The sequence below is a fragment of the Thermobia domestica genome, chromosome 10 (assembly GCF_964235325.1).
Source record: "Thermobia domestica chromosome 10, izTheDome1.hap1.1, whole genome shotgun sequence".
NCBI classification, from domain to species: Eukaryota; Metazoa; Arthropoda; class Insecta; order Zygentoma; family Lepismatidae; genus Thermobia; species Thermobia domestica.
This window is the reverse complement of record NC_137463.1, coordinates 11534395-11556891: the sequence shown is the minus strand read 5'-3', so window position 1 is coordinate 11556891 and position 22497 is coordinate 11534395. Positions and strand designations below refer to the sequence as shown.

Below are 22497 nucleotides of genomic sequence, written 5' to 3'. Positions count from 1 at the left end.
GAGCCATGCCTCCTAAAACAAGGTTCAAATTATGGCAGCCACACGGAGTGTAAAATGCTCGACTGTTCATGCAAAGAATGTGCGCTTGAACTCCTTGGTGTTTTCCCTTCATGTTCGCACCATTGTCGTACCCCTGGCCACGACAATCGGCGATGTCCAGACCGAGGTTCGCCAGTGTGGCAAGAAGAGCTTCAGACAACTCCTTTCCTGTTGCGTTGTCCACATCCAGAAATTCGATGAAGTGCTCCACCACCTTCACTTCCAGATCTGATACGTCCACAAAACGCAATATTAGGGGCATCTGTTCTTTGTGGCCAACATCAGGCGTGCAGTCAAGGATGACGGCAAAATATTTAGCAAGTTTCACTTTATTAATAATTTTCCCCTTTACTTCTGACGCCATCAGGTCGATAAGCTCGTTTTGGATCCTATGCCCGAGGTAATGGTCGTGAGCCTTGTCATTCTTAATTCGGCGGAGATGTTCTTGCATGGTTGGATCGAATTTGGTCAGCATCTCAACTAAGCCTAAAAACTGACCATTGTTCGGCGCATAAAGTTTCTCCGTTCTCCCACGAAATGCGCTGTTGTTTTCGGCAAGGTACTGTACAATCACTAGAATTCTTGTTAACACTGCGCGCCAATGCAGCTTTTCTTTTCTAATTCGTTCTAGCATCATGTTATCTATTGAGCTACCATTGGACATTCTCCGAGCTGATTCCAACCACGCTGTCATGCACTTAACATGATTTACAGAAACTTCGTGGTGCTGAAGTTTATCGCCAAGATGCTTCCAGTCGCAGCAGCCTTCGTTTGCTAACTGGCCTCTAGTAGCTGTTGTGCCAAACAACTTACAAGGAAAGCAAAATACTCTGTCTCTGATCTTCGAATAACTTAGCCATCCACTGTTTCTCCGTTCGGCATCCTCCGTGTAAAGAAATTGTTCGAAAAATGTCTGTTACCTTCGTCCTTTGGGTATTCATAGTAACTTAACCTGATTGGACCCTTCTCCACTAACATGTCACGCACTTCACTGTTAATATGTTTCCAATTACCTGGATCGTATATGTCCTCGAACCGTGTGCTCGTCGTTTGAAGAGTGTCAAAAGTATGCAGAGGAATGGTCGCACTTTCGCAGGAGAGGTCACTTTCTGGGTCTGTTGCAACAACGTTGTCCCCAGAGAATTGCACCAAGTTTTCATTGTTGCTTGTGGGACAACAGGGCGTAGAAACAGTTTTGTTGCCGGCTAGTTTGTTTTCTTCGTCGGACGCAAAACTTGGTATCACAACCTGGTCTGTCGCATCACACCGGTCGCTCACAGTCACAGACAAATCATCATCCGTGTTCTCAAGCTTTTTGTGTTGATCCGCTGATTTTACCGCTACAACAAACTTGTACAAAGATCCCTTTTGCTTCTGAATGAAATCTTTATATTTCCCTTTCTTGGCTTTCGCAGCCCCACTTTCGTATTTACGGAATTTGTCTCTGTCTCTGCCACTCATGATGGTCACTTATTCTTTGCCCAATAAACGAATAATCGGAAGACACTCACGCACTAATCATAATATTACGTATCCACATCTCACTACGACTGCGCGGTCCGAATTCCGAAGCCAAACTGAGGTGCTACACAAGGCGTGCAATAGGAGCTATTTCTTGAAAGCGATGACTCAGAGGTGTCCGTAGCAACAGGACCACTCTTCTGACCCAAAAGCAACAAACAACATGACTTCTTTCTCAACAAAGAAAAGTTGAGATAAGGCCATTTAGAGTCACGTGCATGGTATTAGCGTCGCCTTGTTTGCTGACCCATTGTTAATCCGAAACTCAAGGGCGTAATTATTACGGTACTTTAAAACCAAAAATATCATGCTAAACGCTTTCATAGTAATGGTGTAGATTTCGGGAATTTAAGGCTTCTAAAAGTAAAATATTGAGTAAGAAGTTCTGGTTAATGAAAACTGGTTTCCGAAGAAATCCTCCACACCGTATTATTGGCCAAAGTATTCATTTAACTCTAAGCTACGGTACATTAGAATGTTGCAGAGGCCCCGCATATTTGAGCTGACTGTGACAAGAGAATATCCTATCGCGGGGCCTGGGGCGGATGCCCCAGTCGCCACCTCCAAAGGCCGCCTCTGCTCCCCTCTCACCTGACTCTCCTCTAATTTTTTAAAAATTAAACCACTCCGTTTTCACATATTGAATATTTCCTTCATTCAACGATAGTCTCTCTCTTATTATCATAATCAACTCTTCTTGGTAGAGCGTTCACCCCTGGTGCTTGGGGTCCCGGGTTCGATCCCAGCCCCCGCCAAGTGAACTTTGTGGTGGACAAACACGGTGTGCGTGGGTTTTCTCGGGGTTCTCCCGTTTCCTCCCACTTTCTTCATTCCACCATTTTCATTCATTACTCATTACCGTCTCCTTTAGCCTAACCGGCATAAACGTGGGACGTAAAACTCAAAGATTTCATTTTTCTTCTGAACGACCGAACATCAGTAGTGCTAGACTGTTTTCTTCTATCTACTAAAACGTGATCGATTTGATTATGTGTTTTTCCGTCTGGTGAGGTACAAGTATAGTTAAGAACGTCGCGATGTTGGTTGGAATTTTGTAATCATCATGATAAGGTTTCTGGATGTTGCAAAGTTCACGAGTCTAACGCCGTTGTCACAACCTTCCTTATGCAGACATTTATTCCCTATATAATCGGTTTGAAAATATCCTCTTGTCCTACCTTCACATTGAAACCGCCTAACAGAATTTTCATATGGTATTGCAGGAGATGATCAAATACCCGTTCTATTCTTTCGTAAAAACTTTTTTTTTTTTTTGTCATCCTTATTTTCTGTTGGGGCATGTACATTTAAAACAATAATATTACACCACCGACCATTAAGAGAAGAAATAAAATCTATCACTAACAAATTCAACTCATGTAATTGCTGATAGTACGTATTCGTTTGTGAACGAAAAGCCCTGTTTCTAGTTGGTAATTTTTAATTCGTTCCCCGTTAAAGGACAAAAAGTTTCCCGACATGACTCCTGCATTTCCTTCTCATCTAACTTCTTGATATCCAACTAGGGCCATCTTCTATTTCTAAACTCATTCATTACACATTTTAACGCGCCTGCCCTATAGAGACTTCTTATCTTCCATGTTCCATTTCTCATGTCGATTTTACTTTGCTGAGTTCGTGCTGAGTTATCAGTTGTGATCCGAGGATTCTGCGAATATAACTGAACAAGACTTTTTTTTTTTTTTTTTTTTTACAGGATGAGGTTGTTAGCCCCACACCAAAACCCCAAGCTGGAATATCACCCCTTGTCTGTCCGCAAACTTCTTATTCAGTATATTCGCAGCTAACCTCTATGTCCCAGAGGCCTTCTCCTTGATCCACAACCTGATGACGCGCTGTGCCGTGGTGACAGAAAGACCACATTGTACGGAAATCAATATAGCTATATTTTAGAATTACAATAAGTACTGATTATCCGAACACTGATTGAAAACACACAGGAACAATCAATATGCTCGGATATATGGATTCATATTAAGACCGTGAAAGCTTCGATGCCGTAAAAATCGTAAATTAGAGACTAGTGTCAGTGTGGTACTTAATGAATGCATCGTACGTTTGACTATCCGAACTCTTCTTGATGTATCACGTTGTTTAGTTTTATAGCTACATAACTTTATAATACTTTTGTAAGTGATTATACTCTTTACCTGTTCTCGGCCAATAGTAACTGTATGAATTTGTAATACAAAACTGAAATACAGAATAATAAAATTTTTAAAAATGTGATATTTCGCAGGGCATCTCAGGGAGAGGGCGCTTATATAAAGCTGGTACACAGGATAACTAAAACCACGTATCCATAATGTGATGTTTCATAGGGCGCCTTATGTAAAAGGCGCACTGTACCTTTCACGGGTTCTTTACCAATAGTAACTGTATGTATTTATTGTACAGAACTGTGGTGTACAAAAGAGTAAATAAAATCGTTTATCTTTGATGTGGACTCGCAAGGGAGCCTAATGTATAGGGCGCACTGCACCTTTCACGGATTTTTTTTTACCAATAAAACTGTAAGAATTTATTACTAAAAACTTGTACCTTTATATATATATATATATATATATATATATATATATATATATATATATATATATATATATAGTGATGTTTCGGAGCGCGCACCGGGACACGTCTCGGTGTCCCGGTGGGCCAGCACGGGCCTGGTCCCTTGTACATTAGTTTGGTGCCCTGGAATAACGTCCTTATGGAGAGTTTCATAGAAATGAAAGCAACATCTTATTGCTGTATCTATGTTTCCAAATGACTTACATATTCTGCGCTTTCATAAATAAATTCCCTAAACATTTGTCTTTTGTTCTGAATTAACACCTTTTACCTGTAAATTGTAATTTTAAAAATGTCCACGTATTCTTAATCCCGTTTCTGCCACTCCAAAACACTTACTAAACCAACAAGAGTTCATTTGATGCTAAAAGAAATTGATATATCACGAATGTCAGTACTCTTATAAAATAGAACATAACTGAGGAAACCTAAAATTTCAATCTTGATACACATATCAGTCCACAGCACGAAATGAGATTTAAAAAAAATCCCGGTGTTCTTCCCGCCTTTGATGGGACAAGCAGCATACGCATTATTCAGTGCATTGTTTGTATATAATCTTGTTCGTTTGTTCAATGTAAAACGAACTCTCACAACCGCTGTAACAACACAATGTGTTTTTTATTGTCCACCAGTACACGAACAAATTCCAGGTATGTCTTAAATTATAATCCACCTTGGCATATTATCTCAGCCGTAATGCTGTCAACAGAGCTGCCTTGCTTATGGATACACTGCGTATGAAGTGCTCCAGGGTAGTGACGACATTATGTGACGTCATGTCCTGTTGCTCTCGTTATGTCAACTTAAGAACTCCCATACAACACGTGTTGCGGTTGCCGATCTTTTTTTGTTTTCAATGTGTCATGTGGACCTTCCTCTTTCGTCAGCAGTAACCAGTTCACCTGTGAGTGTCATGGTGTGAAATTGGTGCTGTAAAATGGGCGACCTAACAGACTTCCAAAGAGGTTATGATCGTTGGTGCCCTACTGGTTGGAGCTTCAGTAGCAGCAATGGCGAACATTGTGGGGGTATCGAAAGGCACTGTGTCCAATGTCGCGAGGGCATACACAACTCATGGGTAAACGACGTCTGCAAAACACAACAGTGGTCGAAAGACAATCCTGTCAGATAGGGACCAGAGGGCATTAAAACGGATTGTAGCAGTTAAAAGAAGATCACTGCAGTGAAAATTACGTCTGAACTCTATTCTGGCCTACAGAATCCGGTTTTATCGAAAACAGTGCGACGGGAACTTCATAAAATGAAAATTCATGGCAAGGCCGCTAACGCCAAACCCCTGGTCACAGCAGTAAATGCGAAGAGGCGTATCCAGTGGTGCAAGAACCACAAGGCGTGGATTCATGAGAAGTGGAAACACGTAATGTGGTCCGATGATTAGACTTTCACCTTGTTTGCAACAACCGGTCGTGTTTACGTATGGTTCAGACTGTCTGCTTCCAACTGTAAAGCATGGGATGGTTCTCTTACAGTATGGGCAGTGATATAGTGGTTTTCTGCAGGTCCCATCATAGCCTGAATGGAATGATGAATGCGAAGGCGTATGAAGCCATTTTGGGGGACCAGGTTCTACCCATGGCTCAAATATTGTTCCCTGATGGTGATGGCATCTACCAAGATGATTTGGCACCTTGTCACGCTGCAAAAACGGTGAAATCATGGTTTGAGGAGCATGACCAGGAGCTATCACACCTCCCCTGGGTCCCACAATCACCAGATCTGAACATCATTGAACCATTGTAGTTTGTGTTAGAAAGGCATGTTCGGTCTCATTACCCTCGACGAGCATCCCTTAAGAACTGGAGCATGTTTTGGAGGAACAATGGTACAATATTCCACACATCACGATTCAGGAACTGTACCAGTATACGTCAGTTCCACGTCGGATCCAAGCTGTTTTGGACGCAAAGGGAGGCCCCACACTATACTAGGTATGATTATCACACTTTTGCAAACGTTTTAGTTTTTTTGTCCACCCCTATATATATATATATATATATATATATATATATATATATATATATATATATATATATATATATATATATATATATATATATATATATATATATAAAATCATATAATTCTAGACTGAATAAACATTTTATATTAGTGAATGCAGTGTTAACCCAAGTGCTTGTATGAACTATGACTTAGCCAGTGTATACTTCAATAACCGAACTTATAGTGTGTCTCCATCATACGCAAGTATAAACGGTGTTGCCAGGGTTCTTAAGGTAAACGCATCTCATCAGAACTTTACCTATCGGCTGTTCGGGAGCCATTTGTAATAAACTTATTTGTGCATTATTTTTGGTGGGTTCAGCTCAGACAATTTAATCCTTTTATTTTAAAGGATGTTACTTTTCCACACATAGTGTAACTAATCGTTGTACGTTCTTGCAACGGATATATCAGCAACGAGGCAGACGAAGCAGCCGACGGCCTTGGCCATCGACAGCAGCCAATCACAGTCCTACCTGTGCTTACGTCACTTTGGTAGGTGCGACTCACGTGAGCAGCGGGGACAAAGAGGAAGCTGCGTGACGTAGCTGGCATTCGGCGCCAAGACTCCTAACAACGACCAGCACTTTACAATAGCTGCTCGAAACAATTCATAGAAAAGTTAACAAACATGTGAATCTAGTGTAAATTTTATACAGTAAAACCTGTCTTCAACGGACCCTTTATTAAACGGAAAACTGTCTTAAACGGAAATATTTCACGGTCCCATGAATTTTGGAGAACAAAACGTGTAAAACTCCCTTCATTAAGCGGAAACTGTGTTACGCGGACAACGGAAAGAAAAATAAACATTTAACGGAAAATTCTGAGTTCCGGACTACAGCGTTTAGAAGATGTTTAGACATTCTGTGAGACATATACATTACACTGTCTGCGATAAAATGTCCGTTCTTTTGTTAAATATTTCTGAACAATGTTGATCTTCCCCAACCACTACTCATATTCACCCCCACAAATTGTCCTTAATCCCTGCAACTTAATCAACAATCATACGGAATGTCGGAAAGAGGAAAACGAGATAGAGAGAAGAAGAGGAATACAATACCGAGTTCCAAGAAGAGTGTAGAATAAATACATATCAAGATTCTCTCAGAAGTTTAAAGGAACTGCAAAAATTTGCCTTACGAAAAAATGATTCTGATTCACTTACTTGTTAGTATAATTTCTCAGGCTAAACTGTATGCGGAAGGTCAAGCAGCCAAGCAGCAATGTACACAGAAAATCCTGCTTGGCTATTAGAAAAATAAAGAAAACGTGTGCATAGCATATTTTCTATTCATTTTATTTTTTTAAATTTTTTTGTGCATTTATTCGTAGAAGAAAGAAGTACTGTATTCGAACAATGTACGTACAACAATATATTTTCTCAGTATGCCCCTTTATAAGCATGTATTAAAAAAAAACAAAAGAAAGGAAAGGAAAGGTCTACCTCCACTAAGCGGAAACCTGACTTTAACGGAAATTTTTGCAAGTCCCGCTCGATTCCGCTAAAGCGGAATAATTTTTGAAATAATTTTTTAGAAAGTTAAGTTTGAGTATCATGCAAAAGTTGTATAATATTATGTTATGTTTCTTCACCAAAATAGAGCCGGATAAAAAGATATTTAACCGGGCCCCGGGGACCCCAAAGAACGTTAATTTTGAAAAAAATAGTTTCGAGTAGTGAAAATATTATTGAAATAATTTTTTAGAAAGTTAAGTTTGAGTATCATGCAAAAGTTTTATAATATTATGTTATGTTTCTTCACCAAAATAGAAACCGGATAAAAAGATATTTAACCGGGCCCCAGGGGTCCGAAAGAACGGTAATTTTGAAAAAAAAAAAGTAGCGACCAATGAAAATATTATTAAAATATATTTTTGGAAAGTTAAGTTTCAGTACCGTGCAAAAGTTGTATAATGTTATATTTCTTCACAGAAACAGAGCCGGAATAAAAGTTATTTAACCGCACCCCGGGGTACCCTAAAGAACGTTTATTAAAAAAAAAAAAGATAGTTGTAAATAGTGAAAATATTATTGAATATTACTGGGAGCCCGAAAGAACGTTAATGCTGAAAAAATATGGTTGTGAGTAGTGAAAATATTATTGAAATATTTGTTTTCAGAAAATTAAGTTTGAGTACCGTGCAAAAGTTGTATAATGCTATGTTTCTTCCCCAAAACAGAGGCAGATAAAAATATTTCATCAGGCCCTGCGGGTCCGGAAAGTGTTATTTTTTTTTTAAATATATACCATTATTTTAAGTATGTATAGAAAATTGGTTAAGATTCCTAATACTTTAACTTGACCCCAGGATTTTAAATGTTCTGATCTGATGTGCAGCTCTTCGTCTGATTGGTGTTTAGTAGATATAATAGTACGGACACAAATACATAAGGTAAGATTGAAAAATTGACCAACAAACACCAAACCAGCCCAGAACTCACCATGTGAAGATGGCTACACAGCGAGTTCCTCCTACCCACCTTCCTCTTACTTAAAGCTCCTTAGTTGAATCTTGGTACAAAATATTGAGATTTATGTTCGAAGCTTGGTAGATACTTTCGTGCTTCCAGTTTTGCGCGAATATAACCGTCTCGTGCAACACTACCGCATACTTCTGAAGAAGATTCTGTTACTACATTTACACACCTCTCCAAAGCCTGTGTGTGGAAGGGGAACGTGACAAACTGTGAAACCTCCTCTTTTCCACAATCATTTTGGTTAGTTCTTCTGTTGATACGTTAGCCAAGATTGGAAGTTTCGTTACAGGCACTTCTGACCAATCGGTCAAATCGATATAATCTGCATATTCTTCAGTGCTTTGCCTACTGCAATTGTCAATTAGAACTATAATTTGGTATTTTTGGCCATCAAAATAGAGACCCTTAAAATTAGTAGCTTTACACTGTAGACGGTTTCTTTTTTTCTTTTTTTCCTAGTTTCCTACGGATTTTGTCTTTATCTACTACTTTGTCGGGGTTAGTTTTGTTCAGTAAATTAATATCTTCTAAAACAGCGGATACAATTTTAGCAGCCGACCTATTCGAGACACCTGTTAAATCTTTTGCGGTACTCATTTGTTTAGGGCCCACTATTGTTTATCTAGGTTTACTTTAGACTTTATTCTCTAACCGATAGCTCCTTGCGAACTCTTCATTGGCTGAATTCGGGGTGGAAGCACTTAATGTATGTTCCAAGTGCGGGATTGAGGCTAACGATTGTAACCCTCTTGTATTTTGTACCGCAGCATCATAATCGATCTGTGTGTCATGCTTTCTTTTGTGCCTATGAGTTTCTGCTATATCTACATTGCAACTCGTCATTTGTCTCTGATCTAATATGAGCTCCCACGGCGGTGTTTAATTTGATTTATCACACTTACAGGTTAATCTATCGCAGTATTTGCTAGAGAAAATATCAAATAACTTCTGAGCACAGTTCTTAAAGTTCTTTAATTTGGCTCTTAATGGAGGTATCTTGTTTCTTAATGGGGTTAATGATCGTTTTGCATTTTGAGCTGTAATTCAAAATCATATCCTTAATTCGAAGGCACGACAATACAGGAAAAGAGGCTCGCAGCCACATCGTTTCTAGTTTATTTGAATTCAGCAGTGTAAGCGCCGCCTTCGGAAAGCCAGTGTTGTGCATTTTGCATCCAGATGCGAAAAAGTGATATTCTCTTAAAGTTTGAGAGTTCTGAGCTGGGCTCAATTCGAAGGTTTTTCGTGTGTTAATATGGAAGTTATCAAAGTTAGTTAAGCTCTTAATAGTTATTTGCGTATATTAAAACCACTATTTCATGTTTTATGTATTAATAGGATTGTCTGGTAAAATGTTCTTATTACCTAAAATCATTTTATTTGAAGAAAAAATTAGGCACTTTAGGGCCACGGGGGCCCGGTTAAATATTGTTTTAAAATCAACATATTTGACATGGCTTCATTTCGTACCAATGCACAACTTTTGATAACTACTCAATCCTGAATATCTGAAAAAAAAGTTCGGCCCACCCTACTACCTAATGTAATGATTACTCTACTTGGATCTTCATCCTATAGGGTAAACATCACATTTTCCTGTTTTTTGTTCTTGGGAACTGTAACTGCGGGAACTTGTTACTACCTTGCCTAAAGTAAAGACTTGCCCATTTGCCTGCTCCTTTCGGACGCACCCCCTCCTGCCCTACCTGACTCGGTTACATTCCATTCGTAAACTTTTTAGTGGCCAGATTGCACAATTGGTTTGTGTTTCTTGCACTGTAGCTTTCATGCCATACATCCAGAAGCCGTATTTATACGCAAATCGTAAAAGAATTGTAATCTTTCAACAATTACTTGTGGTGGCCCCCTTCAATTTTACACATGGGTTAAGTACCAGAAATGCTCGTCCGTTTCTAGCAAAATTTTAAAAATTTACCGGGAAGAAATGAAAATTTTACTTGTTTGTGTGCTTCATAATATATAAGGAGACCGAAAGTTGTGTTTCTTTTCTTATATAAACGGTTCTAAACATGAAACTATTTGGCGCAAGGTTACTTCAAAGTAGGATTATGGGTATGTAACGAGCATTTGTTTTGTAAAATGGCTGGTAATAATCAGGAAAATCTATTAAGTGGAAGTAAAAGTCATAGTTTAATAAATTAAAAATAAATTGTAGAAAATGAGATAAGCATGAATAACTGTATAGAATCGTGGAGGAAGTTATACTTTTTAATGTAACGGTAAGTAATATATCCAACATGGCGGCATTGTTCTAGAACACAGGCCCTCCCTTTCCATTTAGCTATAATAAATACAGAAAATAACGTACCTTGCGGAGCTCTAACCGGCCTTCACTCGCTCACGCTCGCTCCACAATGCTATGTGAATTAAATATTAAACTTTGGGACAATAATTAGCATAAGGGTTCTAGCAATTGTTTCTGAAATATGTTACAATATCGGTAGTTTCTTTTCACATTAGGTTACTTTGGGTTAGTTTAGGAATTCTACCAAAAATAATGGAATTTCGCTTATTTCTACTAATATTAGCTAAGTTTAAGTTAGTTTAGTTTAGGTTAGGTTCTGTTACGCCTAAGTACTTGCATCTTCCATTTCTCCCTTAAATTTTGTACTTTGTTACGTACTTCTGGACCCATTCTGCTAAACATTTACAAACTTTGGTGCAGAAAGGGATCAATTAATGCGCTGTTAGCCAAAAAGTAGGGGGACGATCAACCTCGGAATAAATGCCTTACACATGCTAAGACATGTCGCCCATCGTAAATCTTTAGGTAACAATAAGGAAAGTAGTGAGAGAATTATAAATTTTCAATAATTCTTTCTAATACTACGTCAAAAGTAAACAAGTACATTAACGATACTTGAAATATACACACTTAACGCTCCGTTCATTTGCACACACACACACACACACATACACAAAGACTAAATTTTAATTCATTATACCTTCTCCACAAACTGAACAGAGATCTGAGTGACGAGGTTTCCTTGATCATAGCAGACCCCCTCTTTTGGTACATTGAAGCAGTAGTTGCAAATTTCTGGACCCACAACCGAATTGCTGAGTAGTTGTTTAAGTCCGTTATAAACGGATAAATATACCAGTCCCATTCTTCCACTGATGCTATCCATATATATTGATACTTTAATTGAATCGTCGCATGTACAATGAATAGATACTCGAACCAGAACCTTGTATGTACGGGAATACTGATATATGTAATTTTTGCGATAGGTTCCGTCGACAGGTATAAATATTCCAAAAGAGAAATTGTTAGCCGATTCATGACATTCACCGAGTTCATACTCAGTATTATGTTCCCGAATAAAATGACTGTACATCTCCTCCACACTTGTAGTCTTTTCAACTCTGCACTCTGTGCATAATAAATATTTACCACTTTTCTCCATTTTATCTTTTCCATGTTTTCCGAAAATAAAATTTAACTCATAATGGCTATAAGAGCCATTGTCTTTATTTTCTTTGGGAACTTAGAAACAATAACAGATCACTTATGTAACAATACAATTTTTAATTTTTAATTAAAATATTTATTTTAACAAAGAAGTCGCAGTCTTGTAAGCCAACGATTGCCTATAAATTGTTATACGTAGATAAACTACTAAATAACTAAATTATTTTGCACTATAAAACATGTTCACGAAATCAGCTATAATTAAAATCAGCGGACAGCACTGTTGCCAACAGGTTCATACAAAATAGGAGGTGAAATGACACCAATTTCGTTTGAAAAGTCCCTAACAATTATTCGTGGAATTTCGTCTCTCTCCCTCCCGCTCTTCTCTCTCTCTCTCTCTCTCTCTCTCTGTATATATATATATAGCGTGATTCAAAATGATGTGAACAATAAGGAAACGTTCTATAAGTGAAGTATTTCTATAAGTAAATCTCTATAGAAATACCTTCAATATTATCCTCAAGTTTTGTTTGGAACGAGCGTAGTAATTTAAAATTTATCCGCTAGGTGGCAGAGTGATTAGTTCCAAGATGGCTGCCTGTGGTGCAGAAAGAGCATTTTGCGTTTTACAGTTTCACGTTTGTCGGTCTGTTGTTAGTGTTCAACGTGAGTTCCGCACAAAATTTCATAAAGATCCACCATCAAAGAACTCCATACGCAAGTGATATGACAAATTCAACAGAACGGGATGAATCTATAAAGAAAAATCGCCACGTAGGCCGTCCACTTCTGAGGCAGATGTCGAAAGGGTTCGAACCCGTTTTCAACGTAGCCCACAAAAGTCAACAAGGAGAGTTAGCAAAGAGCTTTAAATGCCTCAAACAACTGTTTGGCTTGTAGTGCGTAAACATTTAAAGATATATCCGTATCGAGTGCAGTTGTCACAACACTTAACACCTAATGATCACACGTGTCGCAAGACTTTTTGTGAGTCATTTCAAGAGTTGTCCAGTATTGATGATAATTTTTTGGGCACGTCAAAGTACTTCTTTGACGAAGGAACTGTGACTGGACAAACATTTCTACAAATGCTTACTGCGTGGCTTATGCCACAGCTCGAATATGACAGTGCAAACTTCATCTATCAATTGGATGGAACTCCATGTCACTTTCATCACAATGTCAGAAATTTCCTCAACAACAGACTGCCACACCGCTGGATTGGGCGGTCAGATAAAAATGATAATCAGCTTCTACGTTTGCCACCAAGATCACCGGACTTAGTCACCTGCGATTTTTTTTCTGTGGGGACATCTAAAATACATTGTCTACAAACCCCCTCTACCCAAGATGTGAATGAACTGAAAGAGCGCATCACTGCTGCAGTGCAAATTGTTGATGCTGTAACGCCCCTATATAACTCATTTTACAATTGTATCATTGGTACAAGTTACCACTTATCTCTTGTAACCTTGTTGTATTTGGCAACCCTGCCGAAACATCATGTTCGCGGGTTCGCGCAAGGGATTCTGGGTACTCGAAGATGAACAAGAAGACACAATGGTAACATTAACTTTTGTGTGTTAGCAAAAGCTATGTCAAATCTCTATTTACAGTGTCCATCGTTTTATTTGAAAGTGTGTTTGCTCTACTTCATACTCTGGTGAACTGCTTCACACGTTTTTCATGCGTGCCACTAATTTGTATAGTGAAAAAGTTTGAATGGAGTTGGGTAACGCTCATTAGCCCTAGCTACCATGTGAGCCATCATTGTGTAGGTGCACGTTTTTAGTTGGACTGCATCCTGTCATATCATCAAATTCTGATATCTAGTGTGAACCTTTCCAAAGCAGTTTGGTCATCATGTTTCTAATGGCCTGTACTTTTAACTTGCATCTTAAACTAATGTACTTAATGTCCAGCTAAACTTTTAGCAGCGGGGCCCCCAACTCATTCGTAATGTCCGTGAAGCGAGGCGAAAGTAAACACTCTCTTCATCTGTACTATTCAGTGATATCCGTGCCTTTAAGCAATATGGAAGCATCAAGGGTTTATAGTAACTTTGCCAGTAATAATATAACACTCTGGGAGTGGAACCCAGAACATCGTCATAACTGTGAATTATTTGAGTGGCAAGTACGCCTACAGGGTTATCATTTGTTCATACTAATTCTGCTCATGCTGTTTAGCCGCTTAGTCGTATGTAACCTTGTAACCTATGTGATCCATCATTTTTGGGTGGCTGTTCAAGAAGATAAGAAACTATCATCGTTCCATATGTTCAGAGGGAAACTCTGTGCAAAGGCTCACACATGAAGTGTTAATTAAGAAGAGTTGATATATATGTATATATGTTTTTATTAATCCACTATCTATGATATCTACAAAGTGTTCAGTTCCTATATTATCGTTATGATGTCATAATCTACCTATCAGTCAGACTTCAGTTTATAATCCTAAATAAGCATATTATCATCGTCTTCCAAGCTGTCCAGTGAACGTCATGGATTGGGTGCACACCGTCTCCCACCTGCCCAGACCGGGTTGTGTAAGCGTGAAGAAATCTTCTTGTGTTTAACCTTCTAGGCCATATAAGTTAAAGGAAACTCTCCACAACAGTGATCATTCATTTTTGTCCAAGTTTCTGTGCGTTGTGTGTGTTTGGAGCAGCAGCCAGTGTGTATATCATTTATCTTCCTATAGGAATGTATTCCGTTAATAGTGAAAGTGCATTTGTGAAAGGTATAATGATTTCTGCTTGTTCAATACCTGTCCAAGGGGTAAGTACCCTGTGTTATGAGTGCCCGCCTTCGTAGCAGGCTAACCATAATTCTGCTTTGTGCAGAATTATCTTTACTATTGTTGATTCATGGAATCGTGTTTACATAGCTCCCTTATGTGGATTTGCTGATGCACGTCTTAAGAATGTATTTTCTACAAATGTCTATTAGCACTTATCGATGCTGAAGTACGTCATAGGAATACCACTAGCTACATGAATGTCTAGTTAATCGCTATTCATTGCGTTTATCACTGTCTGAAACATGAATACGTTTTTCCGTATCTAAGAGGTACTTGGCCATCTAGCACAAGTTGATCAGGAATGTTGTCCTTTTGGTTTGCTATGTTAAGGTCACCCTGGAACTAACTTTTGTCAGTTCATATAGACCCTTTTATGGTCTTTCCCTTTTAATTTCTGTCCGAGTGTGCCACTACATGACGACTACATGGGTTTCTGTTAATCAGATCATTATGTCTGCATAATTATGACGTTCATTTGTGACTAGTATCTTGACCGAGACTTGGTTTGAGCAACTCGTTGTCTGATCTATTTATAATATTTCACCTCTGCATTTGTTAAATTTGTCTATCCTTAGCTCACTTTTATGTCCTCATTTAGTTAGGACAAGTTATTTGTTTTATGTTTATACGCGAAGCAAAGAAAACCTTACCTATCATGATGTTTCTTTGGGGTTCATTATTGATATGGTAGTTACTCATAAGTATGTCATGTTGCATTTTTAAGTCTTACATAAGTGGTGTAAACCCGACTAGTCGTGGTAGGTAAGTCTATATTCTGCTCGAGCTATTTACCCTATTATCTGTTAAGGTCATAATAAATTACTCATTATGCCATTTTATTATATATATATATATATATATATATATATATATATATATATATATATATATATATATATATATATATATATATATATATATATATATATATATATATTTTCTTTTAATATTTTTGATGTGTGTGTTTAATCACGTATTATTATTTTCAACTCAAGTGTAGTCATATCGTGGGTGTAAGTTTATTCAGTTATGCACCTGAATAAGTTACGAAGTATAACATTACAGAGGATTCTCAGAGGTCAGTTACAATTGTAATCTCAGTATAATTTTGTTGTCATATTTGGCAAGATCGTCTACCCTTAAATTGTGATAGTTCTTTCGGTTAAATAAATGTTGCAACACCCTATCATAAGTGTTATATTTCATGAAGCCAAACATTACTGGTTCTTCTTTCAGTGTCTGCATTCTCATGAGATACGCATAGGTAAGGAAATCACGGCACAAGGAAAGGGCTGTTTTCTGCACACTCGTAGAGTGTGCAGGGGGCAGCCTCGCACAGGTTGGATTCGTTTACCGTTGTACTAAAGTATTCTTTTGTTATTATCGCATTACTTTAGCGCAGTTTATTTCTGTGTTAGTATCTTGCTTTATTCTTCTCCTGTGGTATGAGTTGATCACAGGTGGCGACCCCTACCATATACTTATCATCTCAGTGCTCCGGTGCTGAGCAATCAAACTTAGCTGTAGCCTGCCAGGGATTGGGCCCTCTGGGGCGCTACAATGCAAACATGTTGAAACGGGTCTGGGCGGAATTGGAATACCAAATAGACTTATGCAGGATAACAAAGGGGGTCCACGTAGAACATTTCTGATGTAATATTCTTATTTTTATATCACAAAACTTGGAAAGTTTTAGTATTTAACTGTAAGATTTAAAGCTATTTGGATGATTAATTAAAAAGTTAAGAGTTGTAATCGTTCACTTCATATTGAAACACGTTGTACATATATATATATAAGTAGTTAAAAAATACCGATCTGGAACATACCTAGGACATACTAGAACAATGCGGGTCCCGCCTGATGCGAAGTACCCAGAAGTCCAGTGTCACACGTTACGCCATGACCCACGTACCGTCCAACCGTTGAAAATCGAACACCCCGAAAACTCGTTCTCCTTTATGAGGGTGTATTCGTTCTCTTTTATGACCACCTTTTTCAACCTCTATTTTAACATAGCAGAAATTACATAAGATTACGAACATGTAGCAGAACTGATAAAAGAATATGGCTTCTTTCAACCACTATTTAACAAAGCACATATTACATAAGACTATGAACATATTTTCCAACCCCAAAATAACATAGCAGAAATTACGTAAGACTACGAACATAACAGCTAATAAATGACTATGAATACATTTTCCAACCCCTATGTAACATAGCAGAAATTACATAATACTAACAACACGGTTTCTAACCCCTATTTTAACATAGTAGAAATTACATAAGACTACAAACACATTTCGCAACGCCTAAATACGAAAAGCTAGAAAAAAATAAAAAATACCACCTTATGTTATATTATAGAGTATTATGCAAGAAAATCCTCAAAAACCGAGTTTTTATGTTTACAATTTTTGCGGGAAAAACTCCCGGACCCCACAAGGATTGAGGAGTATTCCACACCCCCGAAAGATCCGCCCCATAGCAGACAATCTCTCAATCTGTCCATGCTCAAAACACGACATTTATATGCATTAAGGCAAGAAGACATACACATACATAAAAAGAAGCAACTCAACATGTCACATCAAAATAAAAACTAGATGAACTTCTTTGAAGATACCTAACTTTTAAAAACAAGTTAGGAAAGAGATGGGTCATCAAGTACTACATGTCCCAAAAGTAGTAACAATCGACGTCAAAGGTCAAATATTTAACGTAAATAACTCGTAAACGGAGTCACATATTGAGGCTCTGTTTCCACATTTAGCAATATGTCATCAAGTACTACATGTCCCAAAAGTAGTGACCATCGAGGTCAAAGGTCAAATATTTAAACGTAAATAACTTGTAAACGGAGTCACATTGAGGTGCTGTTTTCACATGTCCCAAAAGTACTGACCACCGAAGTCAAAGGTCAAATATTTAAACACGAATAACTCGTAAACGGAGTCACGTATTGAGGTGCTATTTCCAAATTTAGGAATAAGTGATCAAGTACTTTATGTTCCAGAAGTGCTAACCATCGACGTCAAAGATCAAATATTTAAACCCGAATAATTTGTAAACGGAGAGACGGATAAATTTGTGGGACCTATTCCATTTTGTAAAAAGCAGAAAGAAAGTGAAGAAGGAATAAATTTGAGTGGCATATTTACTTTTGTATTAACGAGAAAAATTCAAGGAAACGCCATTTTAAGAAACTCAGAACTTCTGTAGGTCATGGCCTAATGTGCGACACTGCACTATTGAGCACTTCGGTTCGGGCCGGACCTGCATTGTTCTAGTATGTTCCAGATCGGTAATTTTACACTACTTATATATATATATATATATATATATATATATATATATATATATATATATATATATATATATATATATATAGCGTAATTGAATAGGATGTGAACGATTACAACATAACTTTTTATTAATCATCCAAATAGCTTCAAATCTTAAGCCCGTCTCACACTAATCTCAATCCAGGTTACAACTTGACAGTGTTGCTCTACTCAAACTTCCATGTAATTTATTTTATCCTGAGGTTATGTAGGGGTCTCAGACGATCCTTAAAACTAGGTAGGTTTTACCAACAGAGCCTCTCGTGGTCGCTGTATTATACAGACGAAAAACACTTGAAGAATGTGTTACGCGCAGGACAATCAACTGTTGTAATTGTAAATATTATTGTTTTTCTATTTCAAAATATGAGTTCATCCGAAGAGGATGAAATAGCCGTAGCAGCGATATCTGCTTTGTTGTCGACACAAAATCCGCCCTCCTCTCCCCCCAAAGAAAAACGAAAGACAGGGAGAAAGAGTAAATGGACCAGGGAGTGAATTCTTCGCCGTAATAATGCACGGGAAAGCACCATATTTTCAGTGGTGAATAATGAACTACTTGCAGAAGGTCCTCGTTCCTACAATATATATATATATATATATATATATATATATATATATATATATATATATATATATATATATAGAATGGATTAATCAGAATTCCATACGCTATTGAAATTAGTAACTCCGAAAATTCGGCAGCGAGATACGAACATGAGGGAGTCTGTATCAGCTGAAAAAAGGTCTGTAGATCCTTGTATCCACCAGATTGTACAACTGAAAATCAAATGACTTGTCCAAATCTATAAATGAGGGCAGTTATCAGGCGCGGAAAGCTAAAATAAAGAGGAAAGAACAATTTACTAGTATAGGTACTGTGTGTATCCGCTCGCCTCACTACCCACAAAATATACCCAAATAGCCCATAAAGTAAACTTATATCGCGCCGGAGGCTCCTCTTATGCATTACATCCGGTCTTTTGGCATTGTGCCAGCATAGTAGAACTGTTCCCTAAAATTGCACATAGGCCACACAATACTGTAGAGGTATATGATTTTGTTATATTATTTTTGGGTGATGGAAAATCATATTTATTCAAAGTTAAATTAAAAAGATTGAATTGTAGCAATAATGAAATATTGTCATGTTGAACAAACACATGCGTTTGTTTATTTGTTTACTCACGTCAATGGTTAGTAAATGTGTTAAATGTAAGTACTGAATGTTATGGCTAGACGCTAAGTCGTCAATTTATGTGTTTGTTGTGATTTGTAACATTGTGTACGAAATATGAAGTCATCAATGTGAAATGATGTATGTAACATTGAGACACTTTGACTGTGGCATAACTGTCAGGTTTGCAGAAACTGTTGGTCTGGGAATTTGGTCACGATGTAATTTGGGTTGAAACCAATGTTTCACCAATAGCTGAGATAGACAGAAAAGATCAACGAAACGAATTCTAGAGTGTCTGGAAAGAAGAACAAAAACCTCTCGTTGGAGAAGATTGGGATGAGAGATTAGAAGTTGACCAGAAGGTGAGATACGATCATCTTAAGTGGAACAGAGGTGGAGAACCACTTTGAGAACCGTTAGCAGCTAAACAGTAAGCTGCAAATCCATTCTACCTAATAGATCAAAGGAGATCTATTTCCAACAGCAACAACCATAGACTTGGAGTATGGTTGGCATCTAGTCGGTCACTTCAGTTTGCCGACTGTCTTACACAGAGAGAACCTGCATCGTGCAGTATTATCATCCATCCCAGATACTCATCACAAATACAGGTATGTGTATCTCAGCTATGTACGAATTATTCGTGACAGAATGTCTAGATGTTGGGGATATGTGATCTGACTAGTTATACTCAATCATACATGAACATACACACACACTTTGATATTATTGGAATAATACATTTCTTAAATGAAGCTTAAATGTGTAGTCTTTTCTCTGTTTTCACTTTATTATATTATAGTATTTAAAAATCCACGTGATAAATTACAAATACAATATTTAGCAAGGCAAATTATGCCTCGGTATAGTAAAGAATTCGTGACTGTGTTCGAAGAAGTAACACGGGAGCCTCACACTTATTTATTATTTGACTTGACACAAAAAACAAGCGATGCATTGCGAATACGTACAAATATTTTTCCGAATGAAATCATGCATGTGTACGCTAACGTAAAAGACATACATACAGAAATTTTTGTTTAGTCTGCATCAAGATGTTGAAGGTGAAACAACACTACAGCACGCTCCGTGCTCTGTGCAAATGCAAAAATGCAAAAGGAAAACAAATTTTACAAAATGCTTCAGGGGATTTAATAAGAACAATATCTCAAGTAGCTAAAAACACAATAAAAGGAAACATTCCTTTAAATTCTCGTCAGAAGCAACGTCTACGTAGACATAAAAATATCTTACGTGCTCTATCTCAGCAACCTACTGCGTTGAATAAAAAGAAGTTGTTACTACAAAAAGGTGGTGCACTTTTACCGTTAATCTTGGGACCACTTCTTGCAGCAGTAGGAAGTAGTATTTTCAGTCGTTAAATATATCAGAATTACGTAAAATGATTTTAGTTACTGAAAATGCTGTACATGAAATTCAATCAAATCTTAAATCCATAGATTCACATCAGTCACGTTTAGATGAAGAAATGAATAATATCTTAAAACGTCATGATCTTAGTGTACAACAAAAGTGGAAATTATATCAACAAGCTTTGCATCGTTATTTACAGTATACATCTTCTTCTTCACATAAGCCTATTACTTTACCTAACATTCAAGAAGAAGAAGAAGAAAGATTATCATCAAGTTCCAAACAAGATAGTAATACTTCTATTTTACCATTTGTATCAGACATTTTACAATCAGTACCGAAAACACTTCGTAGAAAAACAGATCTATTATTAAAACAGTTGACAAGTTCTGATAAAATTCAGTGGGATAAGTCTGGCATTGTACGTATTCAAGGAAAAACAATACCAGGTTCAAATATTATAGATTTAGTAAATGATGTTGTTCGTACAAGAAAATATTCAAAAAATCCTTTAGATATTCATGAATTTAAAAATTTATTAGATCTTAATGTTCCTAAAGAATTTATTGGTACACCTATTAGCACACCAGCATCAAAAGTGAATAGTAGTAGTAGTAGTAGTAGTAGACAACGTATTCGTAAAGTAAGAAAATCTACTAGTCCTGCAGTAGTTGCTAATTTATTTAAACAGTGGGAAGAATATAGTATGTAAGATGACAAAATTATCAAAAATATATTATGATTATTCAAATCCTAATTCTTTATCAAGTATACAAACATTACAACGCAAAACAAAGTTATCTAAAGTTATCAATATCTAAAAAGAAAATTAAAAATTGGTTAGGTGTTCAAGATGCTTATACATTACATGCACCAGCTCGTAAAGTTTTTGAACGTAGAAAGTATTATGTTAGTGCACCAAATGAAACATTACAAATGGATTTTGCAGATATGCAAAACATTGCAAAGTATAATAATAATTATAAATATATATTATGTTGTAAAAATATTTTTTCACGTTATGCATATTGTGTTCCGTTAAAAACAAAGAAAGGTCCTGAAATGGTAAAAGCAATAACAAAAATTTTTAAAAATTTCAAGTACCCGTGTTTAACGTACAAACAGATTTAGGCGGTGAATTTTATAATCGTCATGTAAAACAATTGTTTAAAAAATATGAAATTAATCATTATAGTGTTCATTCCGAAATTAAATGCGCGTTACCAGAACGTTTTATACGTACATTAAAAGAAAAATTATATCGTTATTTTACTGCAAAGAATACTTATCGTTATATTAATGTATTAGATCAAATTGTAAAAAATTATAATCATTCATACCATTCAAGTATTAAAATGGCACCTGCACAAGTAAATGATTCCAATGTGAATCAAGTGTGGGAAACATTATACGGAAATAAAAATAATAAAAAGAATATAACATGTAAATTTAATGCGGGTAATTATGTACGTGTTAGTAAGTATAAACATATATTAGAAAAAGGATATTTACCTAAATGGTCACAAGAAATATTTATTGTTGACAAATGTATTAAGTCAGATCCAGTCACTTACAAATTAAAAGATTGGAACGGTGAAGAAAGTAAAGGAATATTTTATGCAGAAGAATTACAAAAAGTAATTATAAATTCAAAGAAAACATATCTCATTGAAAAAGTTATAAAACGTAAAAAAGG

The 22497-nt window shown here is 36.9% G+C and overlaps 1 protein-coding gene across 2 annotated transcripts in view; it reads right to left on the bottom strand.

The window, feature by feature from the left end:
• Window positions 1-20950, bottom strand: part of LOC145662286 (staphylococcal nuclease domain-containing protein 1-like) — a 55304-nt gene extending 34354 nt beyond the window's left edge. The window contains exon 1 of one of the 2 annotated variants that reach the window (XM_081727694.1): window positions 20754-20950. Coding sequence is in view for 1 of the 2 variants with exons in the window: in XM_081727693.1 (XP_081583819.1) it covers window positions 11626-12104 (479 nt within the window). In the remaining variant the exon portion in view is untranslated. Of the gene's footprint in view, window positions 1-11625; window positions 12369-20753 lie in introns of those variants that run through there. The other variant, XM_081727693.1, reaches the window with a different exon arrangement.
• Window positions 20951-22497: the final 1547 nt, after the last annotated feature.